General features: G+C 42.1%; 1 protein-coding gene across 1 annotated transcript in view; it reads left to right on the forward strand.

Annotated features, from left to right (window-relative positions):
- The window catches only part of KIF26B (kinesin family member 26B), a gene marked incomplete at both ends in the record, with an annotated part of 277,666 nt that extends 261,803 nt beyond the window's left edge, over nt 1–15,863 (forward strand). The window contains 3 exons of the mRNA XM_082276851.1: nt 12,813–13,015; nt 14,007–14,157; nt 15,715–15,863. Coding sequence (XP_082132977.1) covers nt 12,813–13,015; nt 14,007–14,157; nt 15,715–15,863 — 503 coding nt within the window. The remainder of the gene's footprint in view (nt 1–12,812; nt 13,016–14,006; nt 14,158–15,714) is intronic.
- Between the last annotated feature and the right edge of the window lie 697 nt (nt 15,864–16,560).

Consider the following 16,560-nt stretch of genomic DNA (forward strand, 5'->3'; position numbering starts at 1 on the left):
GAAACCACTTTTGAGTTTCTTCTTCCCACACAGAAGATGGAACAAAAATGTGCCCATGCCCCTTGAAAGATGTTATCCTGTACCTGAGACTCTTGCCTTTTAACTTTTGAGTTGTGGCTCCTTTTCCCAGAAATTTATTGATAACAAATAATAGATAATATTAAGAACAATATATAGGAACTACTGCAAATCTGAAACTTTTGCAAACTGAATCACTTGCAAATCTGAAACTCTTTTAGTGATCATGGAATGGATTGGGAAGCCTCATCTTTGTTCAGACATAATCCCCAGTAGCTTCACACTACATCAGGACTTTTTAATTAGACAAGAGCCTCCTGGGTCATATCAGGAGTCTGTACAATTGCAACTGGTACATCTTTCCACTAGAGCAAGTTTCATAAAGTTGCAGAACAGGGATGGGGACCATTCATGAGCTGGTCACCTCACATTTTTCTTGAGTGCCATTTTCCCAACCTGTAGTGCAAGTCCTGCCTAACTTACTTCTGAAAAAAATTCATGTTGACATTGGATCTGGTGGCACAGGTATGTGGAATATCAGTGGCTATTCATTCTACAGTAGCTCTGTCTGTCTTTTCTCATAGTGTTCCTAAGTCACCAGCCATTCCACTTGCTGGGATACTCACCTCTGGAATTAATTTCCAGTGAACAGAGTAATGCATAACTCTCCCTTTCTTTATGCTCTTGACTGTGGTAGCAGAAAGAACATGTGCAGCACAGATGTGAATGGAATAGATACTGTTATTAAAGTAACATCCATAAATGCATAGCTGATTGTACCTGTTCAGAGGATGCATCTGAAAGTGATCATTCTACATGATGCAAGACCAGACCAAATGACCAAATAATATTTCTGAAGTTAACTTTGCATCCTCTGAGAAAATCTCTTTTCCTAGCCCTTCAGTTAAATGGTACTGTATTGATTTTCCTCTTTCTGAGGAGCTCTGCCTCTAAAAGCCCCTTTCAAATATAAACTTGGTAATAATAACTTGAAAGGAAGAGAAGGATGATTTGCATCTTGTGGTAAAGGAAAACAAAGCTGTCCACAGAGACAGCATTTGTGGGTGTAAACTGACAACTGGATTGTGTCTTGTGGAGAAACTGCCAATCTAATATGGACTTTTTCCACAGGTCATTTAGATGGAAAAATTATCATGTTCTGTGAAAATAGGCAGCTGTGCAGATGAGGGACCAAACTAGATACTAGAGAACACCCCCGCCCCCCCCCCCCTTACTCCCCCAAGGGAGATATTTTACAAAAATACTCTAAGAAACCTTCAGGCAGAGCCTCTGGATTCTTTAGACACCAGAGTTCATCTCCAAACTAAATCACTAGAGGGCCAGGATTTGTTTACTCTGATGCTCACAAAACTCCTTGTTTCATTTTACTTTTCTCTGCTTTGGTAGCACATTGGAGCCTGGACAAAGCTGGAGATATGAGTGACAAAAGCATTGTCTTTGTGGTGCTCTAATTACAGACAAGCTGCAGATGTGTGTGTTGTATTTTATACCAGGGCTGTATTTTGGTTCCCAGCTTTGGCTTTTGATAACCCCTGTGCAGGACTAAATATTGTGTCAGCGGTCATGAAAAGGGACTTGTGAAGGAGAGATCTGTTTGAGACTCAGGTTTAAGACTGTTCTTGTACCAGTCTAGAGGACACACTAGGAAAGAAGAGGCCTTGAGCCTACCAGGCAGAACAGTGACACTGTTTTGTCATGCAGTGGAGGTATGCAAAATTAGCAAGTGAGGATGTAAGTACAAACCTTTCTTTGGCAGGGAACATGAGGAGTCCTAGCTTTGCTGCTTTTTTACTGCTGTGTAACATTTGACCTGTCTTTTTCCCCAAATACATCTTTTTTTTGGCTGGCCAAGAGATTAACCTCTTTATTCTAATTGCTTGTGTGAGTCAGTTCCTCTCTCCTTTGTCAGCAATGCTGCAATTATCTGCCTGATGCTGGACATGAATCTCTGGAGTGGAGAGTTTTCAGTGAAGGGCCTGTCTGTGTCCTTGGAAATTGCCTGCCCCAGTGGATTCAGCATAGCCTGGCACATTGACCTCCCTTACAGTAATTTACAAAGCTTCTCTCTTAATTCAGCATGTCACCTGATGGGGAGAGATTCTCAGTGTATCATCTCTGATACTTTACTTTTGAGAGTGATCCCCTATATCAGCAAATAATTCCTGTATTGTTTGGAATGACTTGTGTATAAGTGCAACCAGGTGTTTTATGGAAATTTTAAAAACTCAAATTTTTACCACCATCCCTATTTCTAGCAGAAAACCACTGCCCAGAAATTAATCAGGCTTCACTTTCATATACCCCAGCTCCTGTTTGCATTTGGTCCTGCAGCAGTGAAATCATAATTCTGTTTTGATGTGTTTGATAATAGTATAATTTTTCACATGTCAGCAGATTTATGATGGCATAAAACCAGGATTATTACTTCAATGCAGGAGAACATGAAGGAGGAGTTAAGATATAAGGGAGAATAGAGCTGTTCACAGATGTATTTTTATTGTATAATGAAAAAATGCAAAGTTTTGCAATCTTTCATCCTCTGTAACATCTTCTTTCTTATAGTGTGTGTTACCTCTTAAAGAACACTTTTTAATGAAAAAGATAGCACACAAAGGTTCTGAGATCTTAAAAGACAGATATTATTTTAATACAAAATGTCAAGAGCATTGGACCTTTCCTGATTTGCGGTCACAGATCCACTGTGCTGTAATGGATATGGCACTATAGATATGCTCATTTCAGGTCAGGCAACCTTGTCCACTTTATTTATGATTATTATTAACAGAAATGCTAGCTGTCAGACACGATCAACATGAATCAGCCCAAGGCCCCTCTAAAAGGAGCTATAAAGAGTCTTTAAGAGAATCACCAGCAGATCTCACAATTACTTTTGAAGTTCTGACACATTGGAGAGACATCATTTTTTCTTGAGATTAAGATCTTGTCTTGCAGTGCTTTTAAGTGCATTATTTGTATGTGTAGGTGCTTCTGCCCTGAATGTCATACATGAAGTATCAGACCTACACTGACAGCTTTTGAAGGATAAAGCTAGTTCATATTCACTGTTAGCCTTAGGTTAATTTTTGGCCTCTGCCTGGTTACCTGTACAGTTCACAGACGTGGTACAAAGCTGTGTGTGTACAAAATTAGAAAAAAATAATAATAAAAAAATTCCTTTTGCATTCTGGTACCTATTGAAAAATCATGTATTTGCCTCATGAACCACATAAGCCTTTCCCCTGAAGCTAACCTATGCATTTAATAAACATTCCCATTTTTCTAACATCTTACATTGGTTCTGTAACATCATGTCAGCATATATTGGCCCAAAGTGACTGTTTGTGGCAGAAACAAAGCTATTTAGCCCTGATCTATGGCTGTACGTTTCAAAGTTTTGTATAGCTGCTCTTTAATCCACCCTGTGGTGTAAGTATTATTCCAGATCCCATTTTACAGATGGAGAAATGAAGGTAGAGACTGTTACTGACTTGCCTAATGCCCCAGCCAAGTGAGAGCCTGAGCCAGGGTTAAATTACAGGTACCCTCGACTCCTAACCTCAACAACTGACTTTGCCATGCATCCTCCCCTGCCCTTGCTGAGCAATGGAAAACAGAGTTTCATTTGTTATTTTTGTTTTGTGGCAGGCCCTTTTTCCCCTCTCTGCCTGAAATCATCTGTACAACTACGTTGTACTTTGATTTCTTTGCTCACTCCATTAGCCTTTCCCTGTAAGAAACAATTGGCATCTCAGCCTTATTTTTGTCTCTGGCTCCAGCCTCCTCTCTCTTGGGTAGGTAGTGCCGTATTGAGCAGGGCACTGAAGTGTTAGGGCATAGTTTGTACAGTTTTAAGTTGCAGCAATTATATATTATTTTTTAACTCCTCAGAAGTTCCAAGTGCAATGGCCCAGTGCCGCTCCATGGAAAGGCAATGAAAAGGGTGCTTTTGTAATACATACTCCTGTATGTGTTCAGGAAGTGCATTCTGGTTGAACTTTAGTTTTACCAAAGCTGTATTTGTATCCTGGGGGTGCAACAGATATGAGAGGGAGGCAGGCAGGGCAGCAAATTAGAACTTGCAAGATCTGTGTCATATTCTCTGGTGTGCTGCTGGTTCACTGTATCACCTTGGGCAACTTGTGTAGTTTCTGTGTTCTGTTGTTACCAGCTCATAAAAGTAGATAATGCTGGTACAAAAAAAGAGTAATAGCAGGGTCCTTAGATCAGAAGTGATACCTGCCTGCCTTTTGCTCTTCTGGTTTGATTTTTAGCATCTTTTCCTGAGCTTAGTTTGGATGTATGTGGGCATTGCTTTAAAGTTATTCTCAATGCAAAACATGACCAGAGGATTTCAGAGATGCAGCTTTGGTGGTAGCTCTGGGTCTCACTCACTGTGAGCTAATAGCAAAGGAAGAGTCCAGGCTCTAATGAGGTTTACCCAGTAAAGCCGAGTCCTGTTTGCATTTTCATGTGACTTCCATAAATATGTTGTTTCTAGTTTTTTCTGCCCTCTCCTACAGATGTTATTTACAGGTTCCTGTCCCTTACAAAGTGTTTCAGTACTCTCTGTAAGGAAACCTCCTTCCATGGGAACAACAGAACAGGAGGGGTTCTGAGATCATTCATCATAAACAAGGCATTTTATGGAGATCACACAGATCTTCCTGAAGCTGTTTTCTTTCCTGAGGCTTTTTGAAGCTGAGTCTGGGCTTGGAACTTTGCTGGTGCTGCCAGCAAGGGTGAAACACGGAGGGCAGTGATCTGTGGGCCAAGCAGGCCTGCGGGAGCAGCAAGTGAGCAGCAACCATTAGGTGCCAGTGGGGACCACTGCCTTGCAGTGGGTGTGTACAGGCCCTCTCATGGGAACAGACCTGGGACTGGGGCATGAGAAAAAGATGTGAGACAGAAGGAGGCAGCTCAAAGACATGAGACTTTGGGCATAAATTCCTTCCCAGAAAAGCACTTTCCAGCTGGGTCAGTCAAGGCCACTGATACTTAACGTCTTCCTGAATGTTAAGATCAGTGAACATCAGAAAACAAAAACCTAAGAGATGTTACTGAAAGTCAGGCCAAGTAGAAACAAGACAGGGGGAAAATTAAGGTTTCCAAAGGTTGAATTCCTGAAGTTTAAACCTATGCCCTGAGTTGGAGTTGCATATCTCAGAATTTGGATGATCCTGCTTTTGTCAGTCCAGGACAGGATTTGTGTATGTGTATAGGTGTGTGTGTTTGTGCACGTGCTTTCATCTTCTTTGCATGGGGAACTGTCTGACTATAGATAATTAAAGATTCCTGCTGCAGCATTTGATGACACTGGTAGTGAAGTTTCATGACTCCTTGCAGCTCTTTCTCAGTACTAACTTTCAACACCAAAGAAGAGCAAATTGCTACATGATTTTAAGCACTTTAATAAAAAGACAGACTGTTAACACATGGCTAATTATCTAAAATTGGCCTCCTTTTTCCTCATGCTAGTGTGTTCTGGGTTTCACTGGTGGGATGGTTTTAAAGATGGAGATTTAGAGGTTCCTGGAACCCGAAAACTCTACACTTGAACATATTTACTCTCTGGAAACACTTACCCTGTCTATGAAAGCAGCAGAAAAAGACAGAGGCTGAATCTACGGACTGTAAATTACAAAAGTCTGTCTCCAACCAATATTGCAAAGCCTCACATTTTGAAACATGGCCAAAACGATAATGACGAAACAAAACACCAACAAAGAGAGTCTGAGCTTTTCTTGTTGAATCCAAGTGAAAAGGAATTTGGTTCATGTTTAGACTGCCTAAGGCACAGTGTGTGGAGCTGAAAATTGCCCTTTGTATCAGACAGCTGTAGGGCACCTCCAACATTTCTACTTTAACTTGCTTACAAGTGATGGTAGCTAATTGATATCCTGTATTATACCTTTACCATGACAAAGGATGTTTAGAATTATACGCAAAAATGCTGTTTGCATGCAGGTTACCACTTTATGCATGTGACTTGCTGACTGGACAGCCCTGGGGTGAGTAGAGGGAGGGGAAGTGCAGGCTTCAGCTCCAATTTTTTTTTTTTTTGTTCATTAAAACAACAGCATTGATTTTCCCAGGTCAAAGCCAGGCCATTTCATGCAGCAAATCTGTGTTGAAAGGGATCAGAGTAATCATTTTTTACACGCTTGACTACTGCATGCCAGCACTGAGCTTTCAGCCACATGAACATAGGAATGATTTAATAGAGGAAGTGGCAGCAGGCTATTGTGCACGGTGAAGGCTCCATGTAACATGCATGACTGAGTTGCACACCATTAGGCTGGGTGTAAATAAAACCTGCTCCTGACACTGCCACAGAATTAGCTCACTGGAATGCCTCCACCACTGTCCTGTTGGGAGCTAATGGTCTGGCTTTAGAGCCCTTCCCCCTCCAGCCTCTGCCTTTGCTGTCCAAGTGACTGGAGCAGCTCTTCAGTGCAGTACTGTAGTAATAATAACCAGCTTCTTAAATAATGCCACAATGCTGACAAATATCTGTTACACCAAAATCCAGCCTGAAGAAAGAGAAATGTTTTGAAGAGACTCTGGTTAGGTTTTTTTGCTAGGAATTGTGGGCGATGTGCATCTTCCCTGGAGCATCTCCCAGATTACTTGTCAACCTGCCACACCGCAGGAGGCCTGCTTTCTGATCTGGTTTCAACAGTGCTCATTCACCAGCTCTAAACTGCCCTGAAAAGCTCCTTTTAAAATAAGACAGTAATTCAGAAAGCAAGGTTAAGAAATGAACTGGGTAGATAGAAATGAACTGCGCAGACAGAAAAAATTTAGAAGTTGGCTGTATGTCAGCGTATTCCTCATACCGGTACAGAAACATATCTAGTATAGCTGTGGATGGAATATTATAAACAAGCATTGCTTTTCCACTATACAGGAAATAGTGGTTTCTTGTCTCAAGCATCCTTGTACTTCTTATCAATTCACAACAGTGGGCTTGCATAACAGTCAATACAAGATATGGCCTGAATTATTTTACAGCGAGATGGACATAGAAAATTTTCTTCTGAATGATGGATCCTCTCAGTGTATCCTATTCCAGGTGTTTGGGTGCAACATGGTCCTTTCTGTGCAATCTGTGTAATCTGAGTTGCGAGGATGAGCGAATGCTGTTTAGATTTTCTGGCAATACATGCCTTGGTTCTTTGGTGTTTAGAATACTGACCTCAAGATGGCCACCTTAAATACTTCTGGTGAAGTCCCCACATCATCAGGGGGGCCTTCCACTCGAAAACATTGGCAATGACTTCCCCTTCAGGAGGGGAACTGTGCAAACTGTATGAAAATGCGTGAATAGCTGTGTGCTCTGCACTGGGCAAAGTGCACTATAAAATAAACTAGGAGAAAGGAGGTCAAAGGAAAGGGGAGGAGTTAGTTCAGTCATGGACAATTGACCATAAGGGCAGATCCCACTAGGAAATAAGAGTGAGAGGCAAAGTCAGCATCACATTTTCAACTCAAACAGAGCAGGAGCCCTGTTGTCAGACAGCGAGGAGCAGGGGAAACAGGATAAATAATCTTAGCTAGTAAGCAAAGTTTGACGCCACAATTGACATTGATGCTACTGCTATTGGAGGCACAATACTTCTTGGAAATAAAGCCACAGAAGGAAGAGTGTGAGCTTAGGGGTACTGCTCTAGTTAGCCAGGTCTGGTTTTTGTAATTTCCCTGGACTGTCTGGTGAGAAAAACCAAAATGCTGAAGAACAGGTTCTGTACAGAAAGGCAATTTTACGTCCCATAACATTAAGTGCTGTGGGGAATAGCTTTGGCTCCACATCCCGCCTTTGAGCACACACTATAAACTTCTGAAACTATGATATATCAAGTTACACTTTAATTTTCTGTTTGAAGCACCTTGAAATTTCTAGGACAGCAGTTGTTTTGCATCCCATTTGGATGTATCCTGCTTTGAAGAGATATGCATCACACTGTTTTTCATTAATATTTTTTATTTGCAGTTTTTGCCTTTACCTTTTTCACAGAAAAGATGCTCATTCTGGAATGTGTGATTGGAAAGCAGCCTAAGGGGAACACTCCAAAATATACAGTACTTAAGCAAAACCAGACTTTTTAGAGCTTTTGCCCTGGTCAACACATACTTTTATGAGCACACATCCTTATGCAGTTTTTGGCAATTTTGCTGAGGTCAGTGTGTCTTGTTATCCTTAAAGTTACCCTCACATTCCTTGGTCTGTATTTCTTATACCTTAAGGCTCCTCTGGGCTTACCTTTCCTGAAATATGTTGTGGCTTCAGTGCCACTCTTCATTCAGATCTACTTTCACACTGCACACCTTCACTGCTGTGCTACTCTCTTTATCTTAAATTTAACCTGGCCAAACCTTAACCTATAGCTTAAAGTAGAGCAAAAGCAAATCTTGTATCCTGTGTATTTTCATGGCCATTTCACAGCCCGATTATTCATACTCAAGCTAGGTTCAAGAGGGGTTATTCTGAGAGTGGATAAATTCAAACTAAGCGAAAAACATATCCTTCAGGGCATTCAGCAAATGGCATGTTGCTTTACATACTGCATGGTCATAAATGAATGTGTGGTTCTTCTGCCCTGGGTTCATTTTACTGGCTTTCTTTCAGATTGATTTTTGGTATAATTTTTTTTTTTTTTTAATGGAGGAATGAATTCTGTTTACATGGTGGGAGGGTCAGGCAGTTTGCAGAGGTGGGGCAGAGGTGAGAGGGTGCTGAGAGCTGCTCCTGTTGAGCTGCCTGGCTGCCCACTTTCTTCATGAGTCATATGTGGGGAATAGTGTGAGGAGTGGTGTGCTGTAATTCCCACAAAATATGTTATTTATTATACAGTCAAAATTGATGAGACCCTAACTCCATCAAGTGCACCCAATAAATGTGGGACGTCAGATGGATATTTTCTATATGAATGGAAAGCTGCATTAATTTTAACAATTTAATTGTTGTGTGTTATGGATGAGCAAGCTGTCAGCTGCTTTGTGACACTTACCCCAAAGCTCTGCTTAGGCTGTATCTCCTTACTGATCCCAGTTAAGGTAAAATAAGAAAAAAACCCAGGGACTGAATGGACAGGTCAGTGACAGAAGTCTCCTATCAAAAGACACCATTATTTTCTGTACCTGGGTGCGGTAGTTTAGCAGTTTAGGGAAACTTGGTTTGATGGGCAGGTTGCTAGGCCAATTAAACAAGCTGGTAATGCCTCTGTGATGTACATATTTAAGGAAGAAGAGACCTTGAGAAGTTCCTTTTCCTGCTTGCCCTTTTCTGCTCAACTATAGCAGAGGCAAATAGGTTTCATGGTGCTGGCACCTAACCAGCACCAAACTGTGACACTGGGCTAATAAACAGCCTATTAAACAGTGCATGTTTAGAACAAACTAGATCTAGTTTTGCTTTACTGGAAAGAGGAAGAAGATCTTTCATTTTAATTTCTCCTCAAAGCACTCTAAGCCTCACAGAAATCATCCTGAGTCAGCATTCAGGGCTCAGATAAACAGACATCTCTTTCTCCTTTGTGTCTCACACAGAGGTAGCCAGTGGAAGCCCTGTGCAGGTTGTCCATGTGCCAAAGGAGCCCCTTGGCAGAGGGTGGTGAGGCAGCTGTGTGAGGCAGCTCTGCCCTGCTGCATTGCCCCAGTGCACCCAGAGCTGCAGCCTGGCCTGTTGTCATAACCCACAAGCGATCCAGACACGAGCTCTGGCTAGAAAAACATAATGAGTTAATGTCTCCTGCCACTGCTGCAGTCTCAGCTGCTTCTCTACCAAGGGCTAAGTGCTATTAAACGAAGCCTCAAGTTGGAGCCCTCCTTCTAGACCGCAGGTTTCTGCTTCCCATTGAGCCAAATGGATATGAATGGGAACAAAATGCAAAAAAATTCACCATCATCCCTCTACTTCATACCCCAGCAATCTGTTTTGCTTTGCTCCCAAGTAGGAGCCTGATGCTGTTCTCGTGACAAGGTGCATTGGAGCCATCTACCTGCATTCCCAGAGAGTCTTGGACCTGGACTTCCACTCTGGCTGGAGTCACTTTTTTCCAGTGGGCTGGCCTAGAAGCGCCTCATTGCACAAGAAGATGGTTTTAACAGCCACAGTGGGGAAAAGAGGAAGACAATCAAGCATCACAGAAAAAGGCACTACCTTAATCATAATCCAGCCATGCATGGAGAGCTGGGCAAAAGGAATTTCCAGTCTGCTCAGCTGCTTTCTTGAAATGCTAGAGCTAATCTGAAGGCATGTCAGGAAAGGAGATGTGACCATTATTGTGGGGCAGAAAGTAAAAATAATTAACAGCACTGGGTGCATTAAACAGAAGGTCAGATCTGATGCTTGTAGGTATCGCTGTCTCTAAAACTTGTCAAACAGCAGAGAGATTACATTTACACTCAGACAAAATTGGAGAGACTGCTCCTGTGAGACACCATGTCCAAAAGCCTCAGAAATATTTAAAAACATATTTAATGCCTGAATCCTTTCGATCTTGAGTGCCACTAAGATGATACTCAGGGCCCTTCCCATCTAAGCAAGCGGAGGTCTTGTTTCCCAGGAAGGGCTGACCCTGTTTCAGGATCTATCCCTGCATGTAACAAAATTGAATAGTGCACCATGGTTTCTCACCCGCTCTTCAAGTATGCAGCTGCTCCCAGTATTTGGTTACCTTTCTCTAGCACTGCTGACAAGAGCCACCCTTAGCATTGCAGCTTTTTGGGGTCTTCCCAAACTGTCTCTCTTGTTGTTGTCAGTTTTTGGCTATGGTAATATGTCAGGTCTTGCTTTTCCTTTTATCAGGATCTGACTCTTCTCTTGATCAGGCAGTTTAATCTAGAGATTAACTGAAATGCATTCAAGGTAGGGGAATGCTGACGTTGTCTTCCAGTGACTGGTACCACAGAACTAAAATAACTCCTGCTTGCTGGTATTTGTAAGGCTTCATTTGTTCTGGCATGAGTTTTTTTGCTGGGCTGCAGTTTGAGCAATAAACACAACTATGGTAAGTGTCATAGGATGGGCAATCCAGATCTCAGGTTGTTAGGTATAAATGGGCCTTGTAGGGCTCCCTGTCTACCCAGAGCTCTCTGTCAATCAGCTCTGGCTGTGCTCTCTTTTTCCTGCATTTAGTTATCTCAGATGCATCCAAATAAAAACTCTGTAGACTAGGCTTTCCAATAGACCATTCTCATCCATTTTAAAGCTAGAATTTAAAGGTTAATTACTGGTCCCTAACACAGACCTACTGGTTTCTAGCACAGACTGTTGTACTCTGAAGTCATGGGATAAGATGTGATAGTTCTCAAAATCAGCACAGAAGCAGACTCCCATGAATGAAACTAGGCAATACTTTGTTACTTGCAAATCCAAAAATCAGTCAATCCATAGACATTTTGGGGGTTTTTTCAGCTTTTATTGAAGCACCAAATTGACAGACATGTTGAAACTATTTACATTCAAGTCTCAATAAATGTAATGTGGGAAATTCCTATGAATGATTTTATCTTGTTTTTAAAATAAAATCTGCACGATCATTCAGCATCTCTTCCCTGCTGGCTGGCATCATTTTTGTACTTGCAGCCAAGAGAGTCAGTTAATAGTTTCATTCAAACTTGCTGGCTCCAGCTTTTGTTTTTGGCTTCCCCCATCCTTTGTATCCCTGCTGTGTCCTAGGGAAGACCCTGTGTCAGCTGCAAAACTTTTTGGTTTAGTTTTTTTTGGTTTTTTTTTTTAAACCAAGCCATTGCTCTGATCGTACTAAACCAAACAAGGAAATGCAACCAGTTGTTTTTCTTTTTTTGTGTGTTTTTGCTCTTTCCTGCAACAAACCACTGTCATTAGGCCAGTGACACACATTTTCCTCCTTGCTCTACTGTAGGCCCTGACTTGGCATCTCACGTGGCAGACGCTTTCCATGCAGCATAGGCTTTATCAACCATGTACATCTTCAGCTATTGCAGTGCTCCCACTGGCTATGCTGGTGCTGCAAAGCAGGATGGGTGTGCATGAGCACTGGTATGGAAGCAGGCACAGTGACCCTTCCTCCAGCCTCTGGGTCTTGGTCCTGTCTTGCCCATCAGCAGTGCTGCAGTAAGTCCGTAAATGGGAAATGTTTTAGAGGAATATTCTATTGAGTAGAGACAAGGCAAATGTAACAAAGCTTGGATGTACTTACTGCAGGCATTTTGTCCTCTCTACTGGCTTTACTGCTGCAGCCAGCCTACAGAGGTGTTGTGCAAAGGCCTAGGTGGTGCTATGCTGGCACCCAACTCCAGCACAGTAACAGAACTTGACTGTCAAAGCACTTTTTGTGCTGGGATTAAAAAAAGCTAAACCCACACCTCTCCTGGAGATGATCTTTGCAGAGACTGGCTAATGCTTGTCCTTTGACTGTAAGAGCCAGTACCAGTAAAGAGATAGGAAAGCTAAGCTAGACCAGTTCCATCCTGCTGGATGGGTCCTTCATCAGCTTACCTGTACATGCTGAGACCTAATGGGGAGCAGACACAGGCTCTGTGAACTTCAGGGTACGTGTGCCCTCTGAGTGTCAAATCCTGGAGTCAGGAACCAAAGAACACTGAGGGTCTCACTCATGGTGAGTGGGTGCTGCACGTTGCAGCTACAGCTCCCATGGCCTCCCTGGGTTTTCCCTCTGTTTTCTTCTATGTCTGAGAAGGCCAAATATATATCACTTGCAGACTTCTCTGCAATAGAAGGGAGAAGCAATAACTGTGCTAACGTGCAATGGCACTTTCTCCACCTGCAGGTTCACAGAGGAGGAGGCTTATTCCAGCTTTATCCCTTGACACCACCTCCCCAGCAAGGAAGCCTGCCAACAGCCCCGGGGTCCGCTGGGTGGATGGGCCACTGAGGAGTGGGCAGCGGGGGCTGGGGGAGCCCTTTGAGATCAAAGTCTATGAGATAGATGATGTGGAGAGGCTCCAGCGACGGCGAGGTGGGGACAGCAAGGTGAGTGCAATCCATGTAATCTCCTGGGTGGCGTAAATTGCAAAGGTCAGCACTTAAAACACAAGATTGGGAGGAGTATCTGAAGTTGAGTATTTTAGAGTAACGATGGATTATAGACTTTCTTATTATTCTGAGGCACTCTTTCTTCCTAGCCCCTGTCACTTTTTGAGGCTATTTGTGATGTTTGGAGAAACTTGTTGGAGTGGGTTTTCCACTGCAATTCACCCACACAGCAGATTTGTTTACAGAGGAGAGTGTGGAATAGTGTTGAGACCTTCACACAGGCTTGGATGAGGATAGTTCTGTTACTGGAATTGCTTCCATGCTAGCACAGTTGTCAGCATGGTTTCATTTGCTGCACATCCTGGTGGCTGCCACCCCTCAGAAGTCATGCAAGGCCAGGCTGGCTGTCTCCAGCACTGCACCTCATGCTGTTACTGTGCCCCAGATCTCTACAGAAAATATATCTTCTTTATTAATGACTGTGAATTGCTAGAGCTTTTCATAACATACTCCCTTTGTTTAAGGATGTTTCAAATTTGATATTGCTACCAGTTCTCTTATTTTAAAATATGACTAATGCATTACTTATGCACCAAGCACAGGGGTGTATTTAGGCTTTCAATGCAGCAAGCAATGGATTTCCTACTCCCAAGAGCTCAGATTTTCTTAGCCAACCCATGGTGAAAAAACAGAAATGTTTTCCTACAGTTAATCTAATTTCAAGATGCTGCCTGTTATTAATTATTATGTTTTATTATTAACTACCATTGCAAAGTCTCCAAAGCTCACTGATGGAAAACATGAAAACCAAACAAAAGCAATAAAAATAAAGCAGATGATGGATGATTTCATGCAGTGATTCATATGCTTCCAAAATAAATGGCTCATTGTCAGTATTATTGATTGGAAGATCATTTCACTGAATGGACCTGGGTATTTCTTCTCCTCTTCATCTATTTCTTCCCTGCTGCTTTTTCCTGGCTGGCAGGAGGTGATATGTTTCAATGCCAAGCTGAAAATCCTGGAGCATCGCCAGCAGAGAATCGCTGAGGTCAAGGCCAAGTATGAGTGGTTAATGAGAGAACTGGAGGTGACCAAACAGTACCTGATGCTGGATCCTAATAAGTGGCTCAGTGAATGTAAGGACGCTGTTTTATTGCCTGAACTCATAGGTTTCCTTTGGTTTGTTTAATAGGGGGATGGAGGGAAGCAGAAGTGTCTGGTAAGAGTGAGATGTAAGCTACTGTTTGTAAACTAAAATGAACCAATATATGACCTAAGGGCAAGCTTTAGATTGACTGTCTTTCTAGAACTAGTTCCTATAATTCTTATTAAATGTTGACAGTAGAACTGAACAATCCTTTTTGCCCGAGAGCTGAATGTTGAAATGGGTCAGCATTCTAGTAGTGGATATTGCCATTGGTAGATTAACGTTCACGCGTTTCAGTCCACAGCTCCTGAAAATGAGATTTTTTTTTTGGCCTCAGATCACTCAAACATATGAGTAATATTATAAATCTGCTCTCCTACAACAAAATAACACTGTGGAGCAAACTTGTCCCTTGGCAGCAGTGGGCTTACATGAAAAATGAATTTGGCCCATTTTTTATAACTATAGATGTGTAAAGTTCAGAGAGCTTAAAGGGCATTCACATTCAAATGAAGAAGGACCTCAGCACTTCTAAGGAAAAAACCATGAAGAGTACTGCAGTAGTTATACAACAGTTTTTAGTATTAGCAAGCAGATAAGTTCATATCAAAGAGTTCTAGAAAGAAACCCACAATGTGCAAAAGTTTACTTAGGATAATTGCAGGTGGTGAAAGGAGGCTGGCTGGTGTGTTCCCTTACAACATCCTACCTCTTCCTTTGACAGTTGCCTTAAGTTGACACCAGACTGGTACATCCTGCAAAAAAACCACAGTACAGGTTTCAGAAACGCTATAAAGGAAGAGAGTTAAAAAGGACGGTTTTAAAGAGAGAGAATTTGCTATACATTGCTGTCCACTTACTGTATGATGCCTTTGCTTCTGATTCCAGTGTGGTAAATGCGGAAAGCCTGAAGGATTGCACAGGCCTCAGGGACCAGACAAGATGGGAAGTACTGGCTCAGACAATGTATCTCACACTTGGCTTCCATGGAAGCTGCTGGGCACCTGTGTTGGAGTGATTTATGTGTGTGTGTACCTTCCCTTGCCTTGCTTGAGTGGTCTAGAGAGAATCACATGGAATAGGGAGAGGTGTGAGGAACAGGGAGCCTAGAGGTTTGTTTTTTATTCCAAGTTCTGAATTCAACAAAGGAATTGCCCTCCCAGGAGAGAGCAGCTATTTAAAGCTCTTTCTGGTCAGCAGAATGTGTGAGAAAGTCAGCATGCTTAGCATTCAACATTTGCTGGGAGGATGATGGAGCACAGCAAAGGCATCTGCAGTTCTGGTGAGGATGGCAGAGCAGATCACTCCGGAAAGCATCCAATGGAACTTTAAAGTATTTTTCACTATGGACAAGCTGCTGTGCCATTTTGATAGTGGTTAAACAGAAAAGGCAACTTTTAATGACAGTGGCAAGCCCCAGATAATGTTGTATAATGATGTTGTATAATGTATGATGGGTTTGAAGACTTGAATTAGCTCTGACTCTCCCACCAGCCATCACTAAGTTTTGTCTGCTTTCCCTATCTCTGTATTTTCTTTCTCACAGTTGATCTGGAGCAGGTATTTGAGCTGGATTCTCTGGAATACCTAGAGGCCCTGGAATGTGTGACTGAGCGTTTAGAAAACCGTGTCAACTTCTGCAAGGCCCATCTCATGATGATCACCTGTTTTGACATCACCTCTAGACGCCGATAAAGTATGAACCTCAAGAGAATTTCAATGCGCATCTCTGCCATCCTCCTTTTCCCTTCCAAACAGCATCCCAAAGACAAAAGAATGAGGATGAAGGTTGGAGTCAAGTCTCAGCTGTGTGTATGAGAGATTTGCTATACTATACAGAGAAGTAGTATTAAAAATACAAACAGAACAAGCATGGAAAATGGAGATAGAAGGTTGTTGATACTCTTAGCCTAAAAGAGCACTTTGCAGAACCTTTTAAGGACATGTCTGTAAATAAGAACTACTGGCAGAAGACACTTCTTTCCCTGCATTAGCTGAGGAAGGAGGAAAGGTGGCTGTGGGACTTCCATTGAGAGGTTCATTAAAAGAAAACCTATCCAGAAAAACTGTTCAAGTGCCTTGCAAATCTTTGTTATCCAAACATTTATGTTCATACTTTATTGTGTACAGATGGTGCTAGTCAAGAAAAGAAAAAGGAAAAAAAAAACAAATACACTTTTGAAATGTATTTACAGCTTGTTTTTCTCTTGGTGTTTTCTCCTATTTCAGACTTGCTGTTTCTAAGTAACTTGTGTTTGTAGAGATATTTCTTAATCAGTACAGCATATGAATAAATGTTAACTGTCTTTTCTTGTTACCAGAGTAAGGCCACTCAAAGAGAAATTCAACTTTCCCAGATGACACAAAAATATTTCTAGCAGAGAGTAAGGGT

Source organism: Coloeus monedula (genome assembly GCF_965178545.1).
Source record: "Coloeus monedula genome assembly, chromosome: 2".
In the NCBI taxonomy this organism is placed as follows: Eukaryota; Metazoa; Chordata; class Aves; order Passeriformes; family Corvidae; genus Coloeus; species Coloeus monedula.